Source organism: Chiroxiphia lanceolata, chromosome 2 (genome assembly GCF_009829145.1).
Source record: "Chiroxiphia lanceolata isolate bChiLan1 chromosome 2, bChiLan1.pri, whole genome shotgun sequence".
Taxonomy (NCBI): Eukaryota; Metazoa; Chordata; class Aves; order Passeriformes; family Pipridae; genus Chiroxiphia; species Chiroxiphia lanceolata.
Window position 1 is genome coordinate 26,828,488 of NC_045638.1, and position 23,545 is coordinate 26,852,032.

At 36.6% G+C, this 23,545-nt stretch overlaps 1 protein-coding gene across 3 annotated transcripts; it reads right to left on the minus strand.

Moving 5' to 3' along the window:
• Positions 1-127: 127 nt before the first annotated feature.
• DCUN1D2 (defective in cullin neddylation 1 domain containing 2) lies at positions 128-23,512 on the minus strand. Of its 3 annotated transcripts, none has more exons than XR_004355204.1 (7): positions 20,797-21,017; positions 17,887-18,055; positions 15,152-15,282; positions 10,430-10,525; positions 5,436-5,518; positions 4,031-4,127; positions 128-3,355 (listed from the first exon to the last, which is right to left on the minus strand). XR_004355204.1 is itself a non-coding variant. In XM_032678845.1 (7 exons), exons 1-7 carry the CDS (start codon positions 23,444-23,446, stop codon positions 3,276-3,278), a joined length of 780 nt encoding a protein of 259 aa, XP_032534736.1. In that variant the 5' UTR covers positions 23,447-23,512; the 3' UTR covers positions 128-3,275. The 3 variants fall into 3 exon arrangements, 2 of the variants coding, with proteins under 2 accessions (XP_032534736.1, XP_032534738.1); XM_032678845.1 differs by lacking the exon at positions 10,430-10,525 and adding an exon at positions 23,444-23,512 and having other exon boundaries at positions 20,797-21,013; XM_032678847.1 differs by lacking the exon at positions 10,430-10,525 and adding an exon at positions 22,998-23,095 and having other exon boundaries at positions 20,797-21,013.
• Between the last annotated feature and the right edge of the window lie 33 nt (positions 23,513-23,545).

Genomic DNA, 23,545 nt, shown 5'->3' on the forward strand with positions numbered 1-23,545 from the left:
TCTGGCTGATGGTATAATAGTGCAAGAATGTAATAAATGAACCAGATAACAAAAAACCCACCAGCCTTTGCAAGACTTCCAAAGCAGAAAGCTGATGAAAACCATACAGACGTCTCACATGACTGACTTCAATCATTTATGTTGACAGTCCATTTATTCCTTTTTCCATTGCCACAAAATTTACACACGTACAGCTTACTCAGCAGCAAATCTCCCAGGTGCATTGAATGAGCAGATGCCTGCAGGTTTGCTCTCCTTGGCATGACACACATGATAAATTACATTTAAATTTAGAATTGGCAAGTACAAATCCTATGGCTCAGTTTCAAACCCTCTAGGATGTAAAACCAAACAACTTGGCACCAACTTTAAAAATTCATACAGCATATCTGTGAAGTAATACTGTATGCACCGAACAACTTGAAGACATCTGTACCATTTATGATTATAAATTGAACAGCCTAGGTGTTACCACTGTATCAGCTTACTTAAAAAGCAAGTCAGAGTGCCCTGTAAAGCGGAACTGTGGATAGCAGATAATTATTAAAATACATAAGAAACTCATAATTTCAAAGCAATTTATTTGTATTTTTAATGATCAAGTGTGAAGGTATTACTCCATGCTATTATGTATGGGAATGCAAAAAGCATATGTGGTTTTAAAGGGATAGAATACCAGGAAGAACAAAAGAAAAAGAAGACTACACCTCAGAAGCTGGCTGATAAGAAGCAACTCCTATCTTCAGATATTTTACCCACTCCTCCTGGGTTGGAAGGTTGTTTCCCATGAAGGATCCTCACAGGAAGGAGGCTTAAAAGTGAGTAAAAGTATATATATAGAAACTGATTATTGTGCTAAGCACCTTCCCTCTTGCTTAGATTAACAAGGCAAAAACCCCTCAATTCTCATGCCTTTTTTATGCTCTATTTATTTTGAAAGGTAAAAGGTTCATCAGATTGATTTGAAGGAACTCTCAGCATGAACAAATGTTTCACAAGCTCTAGCACTATGAAACTTGAGTTGCACCACATACTGATAGATTAAACTACTTCTGTGCAGTTATATTATAGCTATACATTTTAAGTGTCAATTGTGAATAACAAGCATTCTATCACTTTTGGCTAGATAAATGCACTTGATGCTACAAGATGTTACATATTCGCCAAAGTCTATGAGACTGATACAGAAGTGGTTTGTTTTGGGACAGAAATGTAGATAAATCAAATCTATTTAAAAGAGCATAACACTACTTTTCAATCCCCATTGACTTCTATAGAAGTTATGTACAAAATGCCCTTCTAAAAAGATGTAGGCAGGAAGTAATAATTGGGCTTAACCCTCCTGGCTAACTTTACACAGAAGCAGGAGGCAGCTGCCGGCTGAGACGCTGACACCTGGTGGCTGCCCTGCAAAGGGAAAAAAATATACTAACAATAAATTACTCTCAGGGCATTTTTAATTTGCTTGCTATACTCTCACTAAGAGAAAACTTGCTAATTTGTTCAAATTTGCCCTAATACTGCTTTTTAAACATCATGCACAACTGAAATTCTCTCAAGTGGAAGAACGAAGGCAATCTCTCTGTATGCAGCATGTACAGTTGTTCTTGCAGGTTGCACTGACATAAATGAAAGCTGACTGCTTGTATGAAACTCTAAATATTAGAGTTTAAGAGAATATTGCAAGCTTTTATACCCTTGCAACAACAAAATAAAATAGTATGCTGTCATGCAATGCTTAAGTGATCTCATGTGATCCAAACATACATAATTTAAATAACTTAATGCACTATTTTCTCCAAAATTCTTGCACCTATTCAGCTCTGATTACAGAAAATATACTGATCATAGCTGTACACACTCTTTAGCAACACTTCATTTTAACAAACTTTTACAGTGGCTATGACAAACTTATTTTGATGAGGTAGCATTTGAAAGAGCATGTGTGAAGACATGCTGAATAGTTTCTGGTAAAACTTTTTTGTGCTTAGACAGTGGAAGACACTTCTGAGGAAGAGGAGACTGACCTCTGTACACTTTATAATCAATTGTTGGCATAAGGGGAGAAACAAATGACTGAACAAATTCAGATTTGGTGAAAACTGGTCCAATTCCACCAGCCTTGAGATCACTGAAACTGCATCAATTTACTCTTCCTCCCCCCTCTTAAATATATAAAATAGAATGCACAATACATCCAGAGGCATGAATACTTATAATCATTAATATAAAGTCTCCTTACCCCTAGCTTTTTCCAACATAGAAGCCAACTAGTTAAGTCTTTGGGCTTACTCACACATATTTTCCATGAGAAGGGCCAGGATTTGCATTTATAACTATGTTGCATTTAGTTAAGAGTTTATGGTATGTCTCAATCTATAAATAAAATCCACATTCCACCAGTTCCTTATTAAAAATAAATAGAACACATAACTAAAGACTAACTGAATTAAGATAATCAAACATGAATTATAAAAGCATCTTTGGTTGTTTAATGTCTACATTAAAACGGTTAATAAAAAAAAACTGGAGGTGCAACAGAGCACAGAGCAGCAGCCTGTCCTCAGCAATGCTACTCCTACATGTCCAAGCACTTCAAGAAGAGTAATGAGGAAGTTAATCTCATTGGGAGAAAACAAAAGGCTGGATATAATCAATCTACACGCACATCCAGGACTTAAAAGTAAAAACTGTAAGTTTGGGCAACAAGTTAAAAAAATCCCCAAAAACATAAGTGAGTTTGTTTGTTTTTGTTTTGTTACAATTCCATATTAGGACAGATCCATGGAACTAACTTTTATAAAAATACAACATACTGCATAAGTTTTATTTAGGGATTTAATTTATATACCACAAATACTGCTTTTAATATAAGTACAATATAATACAGTTTTGTTTATGTAACTGCTGGTGTTCACTTTGGATCATGAACTGAATGGCATGCTGTGCTGTCAAAACTTTAATAAAATGGCCTCTAGTTAAACTTCTCCAAAGTATAAAATCATGCAAAATCTACATCCTATATGATATAACCAGTACAATAATTGAAGCCAATAGCCTACAAACAGCCTGAACTATCTTCTGAGTTTGTTCTTGAAGTGTCCACAAGTCAGCCATCATATTCTTTAGGTAGAAAGGAAGAATTTCAGTTTTGTCTGCAAAATGTCATCACGACCACTGAAACCAGCAAAAATGTGCACAGTTTTCAGTTAACAAATCTTCATCACCCAGTGCAGTTCAGAGAGCCTGTTTAGTCCATATTGACATGTCTGGGGTTAGGAAGTTTTATGTTTTCCTCCTGTGACTATTGGTCGTGCATATTCCACAAAATCATCTATTAGAACAGGCCACGCCCCTAAAGAAAAGTCAAGCAATTCAGAAATTATTCTATTATTATCAGCAATAAATCAGTGTAGTCTTTAAATATAAAAGACCAGAAGCTCACCTTGACATTTCTGGCCTAGTCTAGCTTTAACACACATGAGATGATAAAACACTTGAAAAAAGCACCTAACTACTGAATTCAACATTTGAATCTCTTCTTCCAGCAGTAGTTCTTAAGACAAACAAAATGTATTTAAAGTATAAAAATCCACACCACAAATATAAACATTAGTTGATAGCAAAACCATGGCATTCTTATTAGAGTCATTCATATCTTAGGACATATTTCTGTACACATGTCAAAACAGAATTAGTAACAGAGCGTAAACCGTTTTTAGGTTAGCAAAAATTTTGTACAAAACATTCAGCTTCATTGAGAGATTTGTAGCATAACATGCTCAAATAACGTACTATGGTGTGACAGTATCTTTACTTCTATTTACTTATTACAGCAAACAAAAAACAGTTAACCTTCTTATCATGACTGTTTTGGCAACAAGTATGACACTATTTGTAGCTAAAACTCTAAGGATAAACAAATTAAGACAGGAGGCATCAACATATTCTCTTGCTTGTTTATAGCAATATTTTAATTCTGCTATTTTTTAAAGGTATTAATTTTTTAAGATATTCAGGTACTGCTTACCTTCTTCATCATAGTTGGACATATCATCTGCAATCATATTACCGAAGTCTAACAAAAGATTCCAAGTATCTTTCGGAATTGATCTTTTATGATGTTCCTATAATGGAAGAAAAATGGTACTGTTCAATCCAAACTACTTTCAAATTCCATAGTAGCATTTTACATTGACATATACAGAAAAATACCTTTTACAAACATTTCTTCATCATCTTAACAAATAACCAAAAGAATACCCAAAAGAGTCCTAGCTTGCTTCTTTCTTATGTTTAAATATTTTAATTTAAACCTTTCTTCTGAAGTAAACATTCAGGCTAAATAGCTCTTCTGAAGTAACACACTTTATACCAGGTCATCTAGACCACTACTTGAAGTAGAGATCCACAGAACTGTCTGTTGTAACAAATTTGATCACATAGCAAAGTGGGCAAAAAACTTGCAGATTTTTCTTCAGTTACATCTATAGATCTGGATTTGGATGTGTTAAGTTTATTAAGGCAGTTAAAACACAAAATGTTTTCACAAGTCATCTTGATGAAACTGGTACATTATTCAGTGATTCAAATAAATATACTGCCTAGAAATTTAGAAAAAACTTCAGGAAAATATTTCAAAAAGTATACACTTCCCCTACTAAGCATTGAAGGACAAAATGCAGAAAGATTTCTTATTTCTCCTAAAGTACAGATAAAAGGATAAATTGAAAAAAAAATTAAGATAAATTATACATTATGTAATTTTTTTTGGTAATTACACAAAAATGCAAATTTAGAAATATGGATGAGTGAAACATACCTTTTATATGAACATTTTTTAATTTCGGAGGTTTAATTTATGCATCTTTACTCCACTGCCCACAGAATTGCAATAGTAATAAGAAAACTGCCAAGATCGGTTCACAATTAGTAGCTAAAAAATTAGTCAAACTAATTACTCAGGCAAGAACTTTTTGCTTAAAATTAAAAGTTTTTAAAGTTAAATATCAATTCTGTTATGACTGACCTAAAAAGACTGAGTTTATTCATTAATACTACAAAAGTCAGAGCACGGTAAAATACATGGTTGACAATAATCACAGATGTCTTCAGAATAAAGACAGCATCAGTGGAATCTACAATCATGGCTTCCTTTTATGCAGAAACTTTCATAAGTAGGAGGATACATAATCAAGCAAGCAGAATACTCTATTGCTTTGCTACATCATTTTGCATTCTTCTCAACTGCAAAATTATACAGAGAAGATTTAATTTGGCTTGATTGAAGACTGTTTTATATCAGTTTTCAAAAAGGAAAAAGTTCAAAGGAAATATTCAGATATCCTGTCTTTTTCTTATTGGAGGCATACAACCTACAACAGCCAGACTACTGTAGACTAAGACAAGCAGTAAGGAATATGGTACATACTTACCAACAAAAATTTATTCCAAAGATCTAGAAATTTAAACCTTCCTGACAAGACTAAATTCCAATATGCAATTGCCATTTCTAAATCTGCAAGAGATAAAGCAACGCATGAATATACAGCCTGTTATAAGCAATAAAACTCTTATGGTTAAACTACTAATGCTACATCCAGTATATTATGATACAAATGAATAACATTCATTTAAAATCACTAAAAAAAGTATAGGAATTTTTTTCTACTCTCACTGAACCAAAAGGTAGGAGATAAACAGTAACAGTATAAATTGTGTACTGAACATCAAAGTCATTAAGACTAAAATATTTCTGTCACCATTCATCAGCGCTAGATTAAAGCTACTTTTAATCTACAGAAACAGAACAAGATAGTTATCAATAACTCTGTCTGCAAATTAAAAAATAAAAATATATACACACACAAATGCAGCAAATATTGATAGGAACACAAACATTTAAATCCACAGGTGTCAATTCCTCTTAATTTATCACATTTTATATATATTTGACTGTGAGGGGAATTTAAGGACACGAGGGGATAAAAAAAAAATCATTTGTCTGGGGCATTACGATTCTAGAGAACCCCTTAAAGCAATAATTCTCTTCTTCTGGAATCATTTCATAGATAAACACCTACACACAATACTGAAAATACAAGTCCAAGAAAGTGGCCCTTATTCTGCATCATGACCAGTGATCTGAGAGCAGAGTTTGAGGGAGGATACAGCACTGCCACATACTCCAGCAGAAAAGCAGGAGCAATATTAGATGCAGCTTAAGGGTAGAAAGGATGTTTCCTTGAAGGCCTGTTTTCATCCTCAGCAACTCACAATACCTAATGGCTTCTGTGCCTGCTCCTGCAGGTAACAGCACTAAGTGTATGCTTACTGCTGTGCAACCACAAAGTAAAGCACAGCCTTTCTTAAACCACAAAAATATTTCAGCTTGTGCTTTCAGGGTAAAGGAAGTGTAAACAGAATATAAAGCTTAACAGAAAGTACTGTCATAGCAGATTAAGACAGAAGCTTGACCTCCACCTGCAAGAAAGCAGCACAGATTTTGACACCGTACATATCATGTTACAAATCAAAGGACGCTCTGTCACCTGAAATCAAGTTTCGAGAATGAGAGAGATGTTCCAGATCTTAACATAGCCATGTCCCTAGAGTCCCTGTATCATACAGAGCTGGAGCCCACATAAAGTTCAATAGTTAGGATGCAGAGAAATGCTATACACCTCTACCTGGCTATACAGAGACAGTGCTGCCAGTGTTTGTCCTACTATAATCGGAGTGCTCTTCAGTATGGAACTTGTATTATGTCCTAATTATGCCCTAATAAACTTCTTTCAGTTTTTCCTATCTTTGCCACCATGCTCACTTTTCACAAAAAATAAGTAGAAGCAAGTAATTAATAGCATTTACTTGCTGCTTAGATACGCAGATTAATTATTCTTACCTGCTATCCCAAATGAAAAGCGAGAAATTCAAATAATCTTAAGAGCTTCTAAAATTCACTATGAAGTGACTGGCTTTGATCCCATTCACTCAGGCTTCTATATGAAGACTTAACCTTTCCAAGTAAACCTTGCAAATCTATCACACAACAACATTAAGCAAAATCCACTTTGAAGAAATAACACCTTAATAGTTGAAGAGTTTTTATACTTCTGATGGAAACATTCCTTGGAAAAATGAAGAAAGTACAGGTAAGGAAACAGAGATGGCTAAAGATGCCAAAAAAGAAGAGTTGAAAGGGACAGAAGTGATCACACTTCCTTGGTTTATCTGGGTGTTTGTGTCAAATTCAGTATTATGTTAAGGTGATCTTGATTATTGCAAAATTGTGAAAACACATGTGAAATACTATCTTTAGTTGATACTTGAGGGGCACAGTACATGTGTGTGCCAAGGTATTCTCCTGCACAAAGATACAGGAATTATTTGCTATAATGTATGACAAATGCATATTCCACTGGGGATGTTGCTCTGCAGTGGCTGCAACTGGTCCACACTGCAGTTGCTCTCCCCGTTAGGCACGAGGAAGAAAGTTCTATCTTGGCAAAATTTGCCCAAGGGAAAAAATAAAGAAAGTCCATCTCCCACATCTGGTTCACTGTAATCCCACAAACCCATGAACTAACACAAGAGTTATTTGAACAAAAGGACTAGATGGGACTATCACTTTTGGTAGTGGTGCCTGCTTATGCAGTCTTACAGTACAGGAGAGAACTAGGCCTTCAGGTGTGCCACATTTTCAGGGCCTATGGCTACACTTCTGTTTGAAGACAATTCCCTACCTAGGTTGAAAAACTTCACACTGGAGGACAAAAAAAAGATTTTTTTTTTTTGCTTTAAAGGGAAGACCTAGTCACAGAGTTCCAATTCTACATTAGGATGCTCACAGTAATATCAATAAACAGCAATGCTGTGGAGACTGTATCTGCTACAATTAGTGCTGCACTAATAGATATTAAAAAAAAAAAAAAGGCCTTATGCCATTTGACTTCTACATCCCCACAGGAAGACACTTTTGCAAGGCAAGAATTTCCCAGGCAGTCTTAGGAATATGATTTTCAATGCTGCATAGATATGAAGGCATCATTACAAATAAAAATCAAACTACAATTATAAAACATGCTGGGTTTGTAACAAAAAAATGTGCTTTCCACATTATAGACTAATAATTCAGGTTTTATAAATGGAAAGCAAAAGACAGATGCACGAATCTCTAAAAACACACAGGTAAAGATCAGTTTAGAAGATACTTCATTGCTGACATCCATGTTCATATCCAAAACATAAAATGGCTAAATGGTTAATGTTTCAAGAACATCAAAAATACCACATTACTACTGTACATTATACAGTGGTTTGAGCTTTCCTTTCAAAATATTTTCAATGTCAACATCTAGTAAGTTGTAAGTCATGCAGCCCCTTAAACAATCAGCTTTTCAGTCAGAAATACAGTATTTTGCAGTATGATCTATTCTGAAACATTAAAGCCTCATTCTAAAATTGCTTTTAAAAAACCTCAGCCTGTTCTACCCTGAACAGAAAACTTGAAGTGATAACAAATAGCATAATTAATGCAGAAGGAGAAATATATTATCAGTTAGACAGCCTGTGTCTACTTTCAAGATTTGATCAAATGCTTATTTTGTTAACAAAGAAAAAAAATCATTATTAGATTGCTGCATAAATAAAATAAGAATCAAATTAAGTTCCTCATGCTTTTAATATGATTTTGGTAAGGGCAATGAAATCATTGTATGTAAAAAATCAAGGAAGAGTGAAAACCAAAAGAGAAATCAACAGATAGCAAGGAATTGGCTGGAGAGTAGGATTTGTGATGAACATGAAATGCAGTTCATTTAGACCTGCTGTACCAAAACCGCACTCTGGGATTGCAGCACTCACTCATCATCCTCTGCCAAACAGACTTTTCCAGCTCTCAGCCTGCCCTACCAACAAGAGCTGTTCATGCAATCATGTTTGAAATTGTTAGAATGTTATCATTAATTCACCTAAATTACTGATCTAACTTTTCGACACTGTGTCAAAATGAATGCAGATATGGGAACAATGGAAACTGGTGTCAGTCTGTCTCAACAACTGGACTATCACACTGCCAGACTATCCCACTGCCTGACCAATAAACATCAAAGAAATACTTGCAAGATTCAATGAGTTACTCATTTCCTTGTTTCCTCATCTCTGAATGATTTTAAGAGTCTTCTTTTGCCTCTAAATTAAGAACATGGACACAAGAATCAGTTTCTTCTTTCCTAATCAGCAAAATAAGAAGAAAGTACCATCAAGATTCAACCCAAAAATGTCCCACCAAATTCCCAGAAGCTTAGAGAAAAATAGCCTTTATCTGCAACTGGAAGTTCCCCCACAGAAGGAAGAGAGAAGGGGAAAAAAAAAACAACCAAGTAAAAGGTACAATACTGATACAGATCATAGCTAAATTCAGGATCCTGCCAAGCTGGATCCACTCATCCCAGCAAAGACATTAGCAATGAGTTTCTCAGTGCTCTACGTTAGGGGATGTATAATACACAGTGTCAGATTAAGCACCTGTAGTGGACAAGGAAGAACAGTAAAGCACAGCATGTGGATTTCAGAGGAGTGCTGCAGGAATTGAGCAGGGTCTGACTGTGCTCATTAGCTCTATCTCAGCGTCTGCCACATTGAAACAGGCCGACCACATGCAGAACCTTTCATGTTTATTATCTTAAGCATCAACTGCACAAAAGCAGAAACTGAACTGCTTTGGAATGCAAGCTAGACTTAGAAGATGGCTATCTAAACATCAGTTGAGTGAGGCCTAATGAACCTGACTGTAGCCAGTTCCAAAATCCTTTTGCCTCTGCAAATCTCAGCATGTACAATTCAGATAAACTACAACAGATGCCTAAAAGATGACTGGATATGTATTTCCCAAATAAGGGTCAAACACGAGTAAAAGAATCAATAAAGCATTACTAGAACTGGCAGTTATGCTACATTTTTGCTGCTACTGTTGGCCTTTTCGATCAGAGCACCTCTTTTATACCAAGTTTCTCTTAAACTGATGGCACTTTCAGCAAGAAAAATGTGAACAAAAATAAAGCAAATACCATACACACAGACCAAAGCCATTGGAACACCTAAAATACAGCATTCATAGACCTCTTTCAAAATAAACATGAAATTCATGTTGAACTTGTTCAACGTCTTCCATCCACTGACTCCTACAAATAGCCTATGAATGGATCAATCTAATTCTTCACTGAAAGAGGAGGAAGTTTTGGTAACTAGGTAGGTGGGGAAAGAAAAATAAAATAGAAAAAAAATCCTTCCCTAATGTCCAAGGGTCTCTTCAAAGCATCTGGAGATACTGCTATGACAAAAGCCAAAGCTGATGTTGCTTCAATTAAAAAGAGCACATTATACTCATCTGCTCATAGAAGATGAAACCTCCTTGAAGTCCACATACCGGATGCAAAGAGAGTCATTCTTCTGGCCTTGAGGTAATATTTGATTCAGTCTGAATGCCCTCCTCATCTTTCATCTCTTGCTTGATCCCAGGCAACTGGCAGAGAGAAGGAAGCACAACCTTTTGAGCCAGCAAGCAGGCGAAGGGATCACAAAGAAGTGATGAAGGACCAAATTAGCTTTTTGTTTCCATGTTGAAAGATGAAGACCATGAAAGAATGCATTAAGCTCCTCCTGGTGCTGAAACAAACTGTAATAAACTCCTGAGCATGTCTTGTTGAGGGTCAAAGGGAGACCCATTAAGAGAATCACAGCAAGTATCAGGTTCAAAAAAAGAAAAAAAAAAGATGAAGCTAAGGCCTTGTTTTGAGCTTGAACAGTGGCCTTAGAAAGCTGAATGCCTCTGTATGCAACACGAAAAAAAGACCTATAATCCTGTTCTTCCGTACACTTATCAACCAAGAGCTAGGTACAAAATTTCACTCTGACTGCAGTAGAACAGCTAAAACTTGGGAGTGGAAGGCGAGATAAACCTCTACACATCTGCACCATGCAAAACTTAAAGATTTATTGTACTATATACAGTAGTGAGAACATGAGAAAGCAGATTAAACAGACAGAATCACAGTTATCCACAATAATTCTTTTTAAAGTCTCCTGGCAAACCAGATCTTAACAAACCGCCCCTATTAAAACTCAAAATATATAGGAAACATGTAAATGAAGTTTAATATAACTAAAAATTATGTATGCCAGATCCAATGTTCAGCCATTGAGGTGGCATTGCTGTGTTGAAACCTATGTTTTTTTTCCTGAATTCTGTCCACCACTTGGAGAGCCACAGTCTTAACAGTTATAAGCATCCATCTTCTTCTTCGATAATGATCAAATCTATTCAGATATATGTGAAACACACTTGACAGTTGGGTGCTGAGTAACACTAATCAGAACATCATTTTCTGCTTAAAGAAAATTATGGTAGATCTTATGCACTGTGCTTTTGCCTCCTGTATCTCACTACTTACACGAGCTATCACACTGGGGGAGTGCTACTACTTTTATGTCTTTAAACAGCATGTGTCCAGACTGAAATACACTACTTCGTAATATTAAGGTAATAACAGTAAATGGAACATTCAAGTTGGATGAGACTACAGAGAAGTCCCATAGATATAAAGAGAAATAAAAATTCCCCACTATCACCACATGAACTGTGGAAAAGAGACTCCTATAAAAGGCTGTCCTATTTCTAGGAACGAGTATTGGTATACCGAACTCTGTGACTATTTTGGGGAATGACAGAACAGATGCAACTTTATGTAATTAGAATCCTCTCCAATAAATTAAGGCAGAATTTCTTACATTGGTATTGAGGGGAACTGCAGAATAAGAAGAAATAAAAAAGCAACAGAAGACAGGCTGTCCTAAAAATAAATAAATAAAACATAAAACTACCCCCCCCCCCCCCCGAAGACTGCTTTCCTGGAGCAAAATCCACACTCCATTATGAAGAGAACTGTGTCAGGTAACACCAAAATTCTTCTATCACCAAAAAAAAGAACCCTCTAAGAAGGGCTTCTGTGCCTTCCCACTCCCTTACAAATGGCAGCTGGTATGATAAAAGATACTACGTGTCCTGCTGATAACTCTGGAAAGAAAAAACATCTGGGACAGAGATATTTTTTTTCAAGATATGCTCCAGGCAAAAAGATTCAATGAAAACTGACAGTTACTTCAGAAACAACTTTTAGAAATTCAGTCTTAAAGCTCTGCTGCCCAAAGCGAACCTAGATATGCTGAAATTCATCTCAGTATGCTGGAGCGATCTCAAACTGCTACCTACCATCTTTGAAACTTCATAAAGGTCAAAGAAGTTCTAGAAGAACCTCAGTCATTCTCAGACAAACTGGGAGAAAGTAACTCATCCATGGAGTATCTGACACTGCCCAATACTTAAGTAACTCAGATGATACAACAAAGGAAACTTTTACTAACTTTGCAACTTAACACAAAACCTGAAAAAAGTGTAGCATGGCAGAAGACAGGATTAGAATTCAACATTATTTGGACAACTTGAAAAACCACTTGGAAGTAAATAAGAAAGATTTCATTAAAGAGAAGTCATATAGCTAGTGGGAATAATCAACTGCAGAAAGAAAAGATCAAAGTTAACTGGGAGCACTGCACTGCTGTAGAAACCCCAAAGTAAAACAGACTGCAAACTGCAGACAGTATCAAACAAGCAAACGTAATGGGGTGCAAAACAAGGAGCAAAATATCTAAGGCACATGGAAGATATCTGGATTGCAAAGGAGGAGAGCTGGAGGACAAAATATCAGTATCAGAGAGCTACAAGATAAAATTTATCATGGTGATGCCTAAAGGCATCAACACTAGTTGGTTTTACTCAGTCTAAGGGAAGGCACATACATAATTGCCAAATACTTACTCACTCTAAGGGAACATGCATTCTGCATATTTACTTTGGTCAGGTAAGTAGTGAATTGGAAAATTCAGGAACAGAGATTTAAGTTATATGCTAGAAAACGAAAGAAAATAGAAATCTAACAATAGGTTCAAGCAGGTATGGATACAGATGCGTGAGACCTGCCATCAAAAATTTAAAATTATATAATGTCAAGGCAGTGGCTCCCAAACTTTTTCAGCCAGAGGACCCCCACCAATCAGACATCAAATCTTGCTGATAATTACTGAAACTGAAAAGGTAAGTTAGCATATACTGCTAGCATATCACTGAGCATTTGGTTAGAAAAACATCTGCAAGGAATGGTTTTGGTATATATCAATCCTGTCTGGCAAAAGGGAAGACACTATAGAAGTGTTTCTCTGTCTGTTAAATTTAAAGACCACCTGGCATATTAAAAAAAGAACCCATGAATAACTGTATTTCCTGATGCTTTTCAGGGGAGATGAGGAAAAAAAATAAAGTAACTGCTGCTTACCACTTCTTAAAACAGCAAAAATAGATTTTAAAAACATAATCTGATATGTATTAAAATACTGATGGAGCAATGAACGTGACTCATATCCAAAGCATTGCTGTTCGAACATATTAGAGATATTTCAATAATTTCTTATGGTTTCAATATGCTAAGATAATAAACATGAAAAATAATTGTTTAAGTCAGTCTGCCTATCACAGACCTATTTCTGGTAAGCTTTATTCTCAAGAGTTATTTCTGTTAAAAAAAAAAAAAAAGATGCACTAGCATTTACTTTCTTCTGCTGATAAGTCAACTCCTAGTGTAAGAAGGAACTTAAGTGCTCTATTCACAAAAGTGTCATTCTTACACAACAGAGAAGACAGCCTTAAAAATGAAAGGACCTCCAATATTGAATAAACAGAAGTAATGGAAAACAAGTATGTTTCCTCCTCATGTCAAATAAATGGCACATTCAGTTCTTTAGATGTCCCATAAATTCCAACCTCAGCTGTAATTGACTTACCTTTTCTGCAGTTGGAAAGCACTAAGCTTTGTTAATGAAGAGTAGCTAAGGGATTAGAATTCCAACCAGCCTCATAGAACCACTATAAAACTATTTCATTTTTCTGTCACAAAAAGTGGCATATAAGTCATGAGAGAGTGACATAGGTAATGAAAAATGAAACTGCTGCAAAAACTGAATAATAAAAATATAAAGTGGGTAAAATATAAAGTGGGTGCCACAGTCTAAAAAAAAAAAAAAATACAAGGGAGATTATTCAAAGTAGTTCCCAAGAAAGAACGTGGAACAGGTACCCCTGGTTGATGTCTAAAGCAATATTCTGCTCCTCCATTTCACTACTCTTCCAATAGTTCTTGAGAAAAACATATTTATAAACTTGCCAAGTAATACAGATACAGATTTAAAGTGACTATGCTAAAAACCAAACCAAACCAAACCAACAAAACCCACAAAACACCCCCAACAAACAACTTCCTCTCATCCACAGCACAAAAAGAACAGTGATGATGGTACAGTGCTATTATATTCAACATGTAAAGCAGTTTAATTCCTTCCTACACAGCGTCTTTTGAAAGTGGACATAAATTTGATGAGATAGTGAATTTTATCTTACTGTTTTTTTCTCATCTATTCACAAACTAAATTTGAAGAGAGTAACAGATTTGAATTTATTTTATATAATACGTAGGAGTTTTACTCCAGCAAAACAAGACATGGACTGGGACAAATCTCAAACTTTATAAAAATAATAATTTAATGCTTTATTAACTGTATGCCTATTTTTATTTGAACCACTTCCATAATATTATTTTTCTAAACTTTATATAAAAATTGTGAGCTAAAACTAAAAATTCTTAGAAGAACAGTAACTTTGGCCCAGAGTTTTCTTCCTCTTCCTGAGCTGATATGACATCTTGTTTCAGTAGTTCTGAACAAAATGGGAAACATGAAGAGCTGATTAGTTCGGTATTTAAAAAAAAATTAAATTTGACAGGTCTCTAAGAACTGTAGGAACTTTTTTTCGACAGAAGGTGAGAGAATGTCAATACCAGCAGAAAAAACCATTAGCTTATCTGTACCAAGGGGACATTAAAGAAGAGATTAATTGAAACAAGACAGGAAAGAGGGAAAGTCAGTGAAAGAAATCAATAATGAATTTACTATATACTATCACCAATGAGAATACTGTAGTACTGGAAGCACTTGGAATTGACTTCACTGACTGTAGACATTTTCTTGATTTTTTTCTACTTACCTAGACCTTTTTGTCCAGGGTTTTTAGCAAAGTTAAAAGTAAACTGATAAAAATCTTTGAACTTTGTTGGATCCTTTAGCTCTTGTTCAAGTCTTGGCAATAGAGCTTTTAGTTTTTCTGTGGTGTCACACCTGTTCAAAAGAGGTTACATTATTTCCAAATATTGAGGATTTCTTTTTACTCCCCCCTCCCTTTTTTTTCATGTTTTAGTTTCCGAGTAAAACAAAACAGTAGTTAAGATAAAAACAGAATATCTTTGTGGACAGTATTCTTAATATAAACACTCACATGCCTTTACTAAGGAATTTTAAGCAGAACATTGTATACCTGCACTCATTAAGCACACAACACAAACAGGATTCAGTGGTTTAGCTTCCTTTCTGTCCCTTCATGAATTTATGAACAGATGCTATTCTGTTCTTAACATACAGGCCTCACTGCAATCAGCTATCCTTTCCCCCTAGATAGCTCTTGTAATACAACTGTTTTGCTTTATTCTAAATAGATATTGCTTATTCCCTGCTCTCCTAAACAAGGAGCTGCACACTATGTTTAGAGTTAATCTTGGCACTAGAGGACTTTCCACCAAAATGAACTATTATTTGCAGTCATTCTCTCCCAGCCACAGAACACTTGAGGATAAAACCCAGGAAAAAACCAAGGCTTTGATGACAGCCTGAAGGCCAACAAACCATTTAACAGCCTGGCACAGGCAAGCTAAGACAGAATCAAGTTACTGAGATTCTAACAGAGACACATCCCTGAATAACACGACTGAAGCATTTTCAGTGAATGCACCTGAGCTGACAAGACACCAAAGAAAAAGAGTTTTCCCCATGCCAAGGCATCAAATGAATATTCACGGTTTACAGGACATTAGCAATATCTTGAATTGTACCCAGAAACTCAAAGTGAAGCAAGCAGATTTCAAAAGAAACAGCTATCATAACTACCATGGTACATCTGAAAGTTTTCTGTAGCTTAATTTATTCTAAAGATTCAAGAGAAAAAATGCTATTAAAGGGTGGGTAACTAACAAAATCTATATAAAATGCAAATGCAGTTTTAACTGTCTTGCACAGTACAGATAAAAATAAGTACCTTTCTGGCCTACATCAGTACCTGTGAAAAAAAAAGATAAAGAATTCTGCTAACAGTACTCAACTGAGAATTTCAGTTTCACTGGGACTTGATCTAGTCAACAAATATACCTTCCCATATGCATCCTAAAAATGCTATATGATCTACGCCTCAGGGAATTTCTTTTCATTCAAATGTTCACTTATGTTCATGGCTAAAAACCACAGACACTGCACCTCCAAGTATGCAACAAAAAATCATTTCAAATTCTCAATAAGTGCTATACCAGTGGCAAGCAGACATGATCATATTAGGCTCCCAAGAACAGTTCATTGTGTGTTGAGAGAGAAAAATCACAGACCTCTATGAACTGTGTCAGAGATGGTCAGAAGAACATAGCAGTAATGCGACAATAACGTTACAAAACAAAAGCCAATCCAGAAGTCACAACTGGTTTAGCAAAACCTTTTTAATCAGTTATGTTAAAAAAAATAAATAATATGGCAACCTTTAATATAAGGGCATGAGCACTTGATTGCTGTCCATGGCTAGAAAATCATTATTCTTGTAATTTCTACCCAAAGTTATCCAACAGGAAAAAATAAAGCAGTGGACTTCATAAAATATGAAAAATTAATTCATCAAAATTTATTAATACCTAAAAAGGAAAGTTTAAAAGTAAGTCAATAGCTGATGAAGTCGGTAACAACAGACTGCTGGGACCCCTGCTCAAGAAACAACCATCACATTTGCTAGGAGTTGGTCTGTTGTAGAAAGGTGCCATTCTAAGATCAAACGAAATTATTTAGCTACAAAAAACATGCACTAGTAATAAATTGTAATTACTGACCTATTCAATGCAATCTGTTAGAAATAATTTTGACATCTCTATATATTAGAAATACTGCCCCTCTTGCAAGGAAAAGTTATACACAAAGTATTATTTTATGATGATACATACTTGACTTTATTGCCAAACAGAGGCAAGGTTTAACCTCAAAGTCTGTTATTCAGAACAGCTCCATAATCCAGGAAGGAAATTTTTTTTAATCAGTTACATCACAGTCAGACTAAATAACCTTTTCTACTACCAATGCCCTCATTTTTATTTCAATTTCTCATATATATTTTGTACAAATGAAGTACCTAGTATAAAAGGCAATATGGGAAAAGCATGGGTGGTAAAACAGGCGAAAAGAATAAAAGGTCCATTCAGTGGTGACAAGGTAAAGGGGAAGAAATGAAGGTTCTTTTCTGTTTTCCTATTTCTTTTCTGCTTTGACACCAAAACTTTTTTTCCCTTCATGCACCTCCAGTGACTTCCAGTTTTTAGCAGCACACAGTCCAACTCAAATCCTTAACACAACCACGCATGTGTTTACTATGAACTACATTAAAAGATACGTGTATTTGCCTCCCTCCCCTGCTGTACAGGTAGAAATTGCTTTGCACTTTCCCCTACTGTGGTCATTCTTAAGGCTTTGCAGTAAAGCACCAATTTAAGGAAGACAAGACACTACAGGCATTTAACACCTGTTAAGCTTGGCACCAGCCTCACCAGCTTTTTAAAGCTTTACACAATTTAACTGAAAATGTTTTAAATGGAAACCAAACTCAGGCCTAACATTATGAACTATGCAGAAACGGATACTTACCCCAACTCTGTCATACCATCAACAAATTCCTTTTTACTGAATTCACATTGAGTAGCTGCCCTGAATTTCCATGCTACAACCAGGACACTGATACTGGCTGGGTCCAGGCTTAAATCATCACAAAACTGCTGAATCCCATCAACGCCAATTTTATTTTCATCTTGTGGGTCTGCAGTTCAAAGTACAAAGAGGAGAATTATAATTACTTACAAAAATATTTACAAATAATCATCTGACAACTCTGATGTGCTGCATAGCATAGGTCTTCATTTTTTCATAACATTCACAAATGTTTTCATTTGAAATCTAATTAATTTTAAAAGTACCTCAAAAAGAATCAATAAATATTCTGTGAACTTATCTAGAAATTGGTTTGCAACTTTCTCCTAAACTCATCAGCTAATGCCAACAGAACAGTTTTGCTTTCTCTCCATAATGCTCTATAAAACATTTGGGGGGAAAAAAAAAAGCAACCCAAAATCAAGCTCAACAAAAACACACATATCATGTGACTCCACAGATTCTTTTTCCTGATAGGCACATATGAGTATCCAGTATAACTATGTTTAAAGACCACATTTAAACATTTTTGGTTTTCAATTATAAGTCATTGTTCAAACAGTGCCTTAGCATAACAGAAACTTTAGCTAAACAGACAGATTAGGAAATACTATGTTTCAGTACTACTAAGCAGTACCTTTCTGAATGTTGGAACTGCACTGCCTAACTACCTCTGTCAGGGTAGATTTCTTCTAATAATTCTGTAACAAAATTCTCTCTTAACCCTCCCTACCCCAAACAAACAACTCCTCCTGCATGTAAACTTAAATAATTGCGGGGGGGGGGGGGGGGGAATGAAACTACAAAAAAGAAAATAAAATTACACCTTTAGTTTTTAAAGCTTGACAGTTTACAAACCACAAAACTGTCTCTCCCAGCTTTTGATAGGAAGACATGTAAGTATCATAAGTTGGGCTTTATAGAAAAACATCCCTCAAGTAAATTTAAAACTAACTCCTTAAACTGGTAAGATTTTCAACCATGCTATTTTCAAGTCCTCATCAAACAAGTTGATTAAAAAAAAAAAATCAAGTCTAAATCAATTTTTTTTTTAATTTTTTATTTAGTTCTTAAGTTAAGATCTATTTTTTCAGCCAATACTACAGCGAAAGAAACAGTAAATTCCAGAGACAAGTTAATCTAGCAAACAAAGACAAAGACCTATACCCATTAAACAAAGAATTACACCCATGGTATGATTCAGGGACCTTTGATCCCAAATAACAAGAAAACGGATCTGTTCAATTAGTTCTAAGATGTGTCAAACACATTTCTTGTACATTTGGGGAGTAACTGAAGAACCAAAGGTGAGAAGTGCACTGTGTTGCAATCACTGAAAAAAATTCAGAAGGATTTCAACAAGGACTGTTTTGTCCCTATCATGTTTCATGTCATCCAGGTAACTACGAACACAAATGAAATTTTAACAGAGTTGCTGGCTGAACAGATAAGAAAACTAACAAAAAGACAACACAGAAAATGAAAGACATTTCATCTCAGATTTCAAGGATAGTGCAATATTGTATAGGCTCTGTAGAACGAAGGAATTCCAATGACTCAGGTTTAAGCCAGATATGAAAAAAGGAAAGGTGTCTAACCAAAACTTTTATTGTCTTCTGTCAAATATTGTGAAGTTTTTTTCAAGTTTACAACTTTAAGAGTTGAAGTGCCAAAACTGCAAAGGTGTGCTGCAAACTTAAACACTGACATAAAACTGACTTCCACAAAAGTCAAATGGTGCAGTTTCCCACTGCTAGAAAATGATGAATAACATTTGTGATAAAATGCTTTTCCATTATAGATATTCTTAGCAGCATTTAAGAATTCGAATATATATTTTTGACCCAGCAATCTCCAAGACTGACATGCAAGGAGCAAGCAAAGATTTAGATACATGTAGGTGTTATATATATGTAAATATATACATATATTTAAAAAACAAAAAAAGGTTCTCTTAAGTTCACAAAGAAAATGCTGTAGCCTTGTTGGTTCTTTGTCCCTAAACAATTCATTACCACAAAATAACGGAAAATTAAAGAATCCATACACTTAAAATAGAACAGATTATGTAAAGAGGAACAAAAAAAGTGCAAACAATATCCTAAGAACAGGATAAAGCATATATGAAGCATGCCGTATATTTCAAGTACATGAAATCATAGCTGAATAGTGGTTGAGTCCATGTTTTAAAACACAAGATGTATGGATCTTAGCAGGGGCTGGCATGATTCCAGCCTGCACTGCTCCAGCATGTCAGATGGCCATAGTTCAGCAAGCACTATAAGCTGGATCATGTACATTCTTATATTTACATGGCTATATTTTCCTAACATTTTTTCTGTTCTTTTTTTAACAATGCCGTAAAGTAAAATATGGAAAAGGAGTAACTCTGCCTTTAATCTACTTTCCTTTACTTCATATAGAAATACTACTGTCTTTGAACATAATTAACTCCCCCAAACATTAGTGTAAGAACAACATGTATTATTTTGTCATGGAAAGTTACAACATTTACATACTTAAGAGCAGTCACTGGCAATAAATTAAATAAGTTAGGTAATAAACTTTGCTACGATACATAGCTGACACTTTTTCCTCATGACTGAATTTAATTTTCTACTTTCAAGCCCTACAGGAATCTCTACAGAAGTTGTGTACTGACCCCTAAGAGCATTTAAAACCTTTTTCATTCTTATCTCATTACCACAAACACATAGAGAGAAGTAAAAGCTAGGAAGCTTTACTTAAAAGTCCTTAAGAAGGGCAGAGGGAAAAGCAGAAAAACCACCCAAACAAAATAATTAGGAAAAAATACCCCAAAACCCACGACGAAAAACCCAGAAGCCTTACCTTTGTATCGATTATACAGTTGTTCTAATTTCTTCCTGTCTACTGAATTTTTCATGGATTCTTTGTAGTATAAGTCTGGATTCTGGAAGTAGTTGTCTGTTGCGACTTCTAGTTTCCATTCATTCTGCGTTAAGCAGTATATAGCAGTCCTTTCACCAGCCTGGGTAAAGGCCATAAACTGGCGGACCTTGTCCTTCTGAGACGATTTAAGCTTATGCTTTGGGATGCAAAAGAAGTAGGAAAGCCAATGAAGCTAATCCAGAAGTTTGTTTCAGCATTCTACTACTAATGCCTATCTTTAAAAGGTTTTAGTTGTCTTGTTGATGACAACTTTCACTTCAGAATTACAGGAAGACAAAGCCTTGTTCTTCTGCAGTTAAAAAGACACCATTTTCTTCTGAAAATTGAAGTGACAGCATCTATATATACATTTTTAGCAGCACATATTCTGGCAGCAACAAATTTGTATTTCTGCTTTATTGCTCACATATGCAGAAGTTTTTCTGTTCTGTAACAGCAGTAAACACAAGTTTCATCATATAACAATACGGTTATCTTCTGAAAGACATGCCTAGTGGTTATAAAAACAAGAAATTAAAAACGCACAACTTATAGATTCTCAGATTCTGTATGAGTCCTTCATACACGCAGAAAAAAAATTGAAAGAGTTTTCCTAATAATTTCCTAGCAACAATGAACAATACAAAGTTTAATCATTTTAAGTCAACAGCTGAAAAAGGCAGAAGTATTTCTCACATAATTAATGTTAGAACACATTTCCAACAGAATACATATGACAAAAAGAAAATAGATGAAGTGGACATCTCAGAGACTGCTGAATGCGACAATGAGACTATAAAATTGCTGTAAATGTGATCTAAAACTTTAATTAATCTCTGAAAAATACATTTATACTATTAATACATTAAACAACAAAACAGCCTATTACAGTGGTATTCAGGAACTAATACGATGTTTCTCTCAGTTGCAGCAACCATACTGACCTAACATCCCTAAACTCCTGGAACACCCAAGAAGTAGAAACAGGGAATTTATAGAGACCAAATTTGCTAGTAAGATAGTTCAACATTATTCTTTACATGAAGTTAGAAGGAGATACCTTAAATCAAACTCTATTTTTTATTATATTCTGTACTTTACAGTTTTGTTAAACTATACTTAACACATGGTCTGGGCCAACAACTAATTTGAGAAATCTAAGTTCTTCAATACAGCCTAAAACATCAGATAAAATGGAAAATTTACTGGTCTCTTAAAAATCAAGGACAACTGAATCCTGACTCAGTGTGCAGTAAGCAGCAAACAAGTAAACTGAAAGACAGTCCTGTGTTATCTCTCGTACACATATGGATGGTGACATCTCAACTACAGACAGTCCTGAGACAAGACATACATCATGTAAACAAGATAAGGACTTTGGTCCTTCCTACAAGATTTTTCAGTTTAATATAATAAGAAACATATAGAGTTTCTTTTTATACAAGAAACGTGTACAGTGGGGAAGAAAAAGCTGCAAAAATACAACGTATTTTGGTAAGAAAATAATCAATAATCCTTTGACTGCAAGCTCTATGTAACCATGACCCTGCCTCCAAATTTTCGTTAAGGTCTAGCTATGGGAGTCTCTGCACCAAGATCTTCCTAAGGTACATAAACTATTTGTGAGCAACGAACTTAGTGAGGATCACTTCAAAACAGAGGTCTTTGCCAACAACTCCAAAGCAAACCCCACGTCCTCTTTCAAGCCTAGTTAAGGTGCTTAGGGATATTTTCTAGCTGCGAAATGAAACACTGGGTTATTTGAAGGAATCAGCGAAAGAAACACACTCGACTCCCCAATCCACTATTCTGCCACGTCGTACGGTTCCCGCTGCTCCTCTGCGCCCCGAGCCCTGCGCAGCGGACACGGGACCCGCCACAATCCCTGCGGGGCCGGGGAAGCTCTGGGAGTCCTGCTCCAGCGTCACCTCTCGCTGATGGCACCCGGACAAGGATGCGCACCTCTCATCCCGGTACAGACAGCTCAGTCACCCTCCAGAAGCCCTCTCCGAACGCCAATGACACCGCACCGCACACCCCAGGGAAGCGCTGGAGCCGCTGCACCAGGCGAACCCTTCCTTCCCAGGGCAGCCCCGGCCGCTCCCCGCCATCCCGGCCCGGGAAGGGAATTTGTACCGCACCTTTCCACCTCCTCCAGCTGCACCTGCCGCGTCCCCCAGCGGGGAAGGGGGCAGTGGGAGCGAGGGATTCGGGACTCCGGAGACCTGCCCCGCCAACCCGAATCCCAAAAAAGGGAAAGGTACGCGCCGCGCCGGCTGCCGGCGCTCGAAATACCCGCGGCGGTGCCCGGCCCTCTCCCTTCCCCCGCTACCCCCGGTGACCTTCCCGGCTCCCGGCCCGGCGGAGGAGGCGGCGGGAGGGCGACTCCGCACGGGGTGTGTGTGTCTCCGTCCATCCCCGCGTCCCCCACCCTCCCCGCCTGGCGTCGTGCCCCCTCCCCGGGCAGGGCAGCGGGAGCCGGAGCGGTGGGAAGGCGCGGGTGCCCGGGGGCTGTTCCGGGGGTTACTCGGGACTCTCCCCCGTCCCAGGTTCCACCGCCTCCCCTCCCCCCGCTCGCACAACCTACCATTTTATTACCGGCGCCCCCACCAACTTCACCGCCCGGCGCCGCCTCCCGCGCAGGCGCGCACCGGCCCGCCCGCGCCGCCTCCCGCGGCGAGCGCTCCGG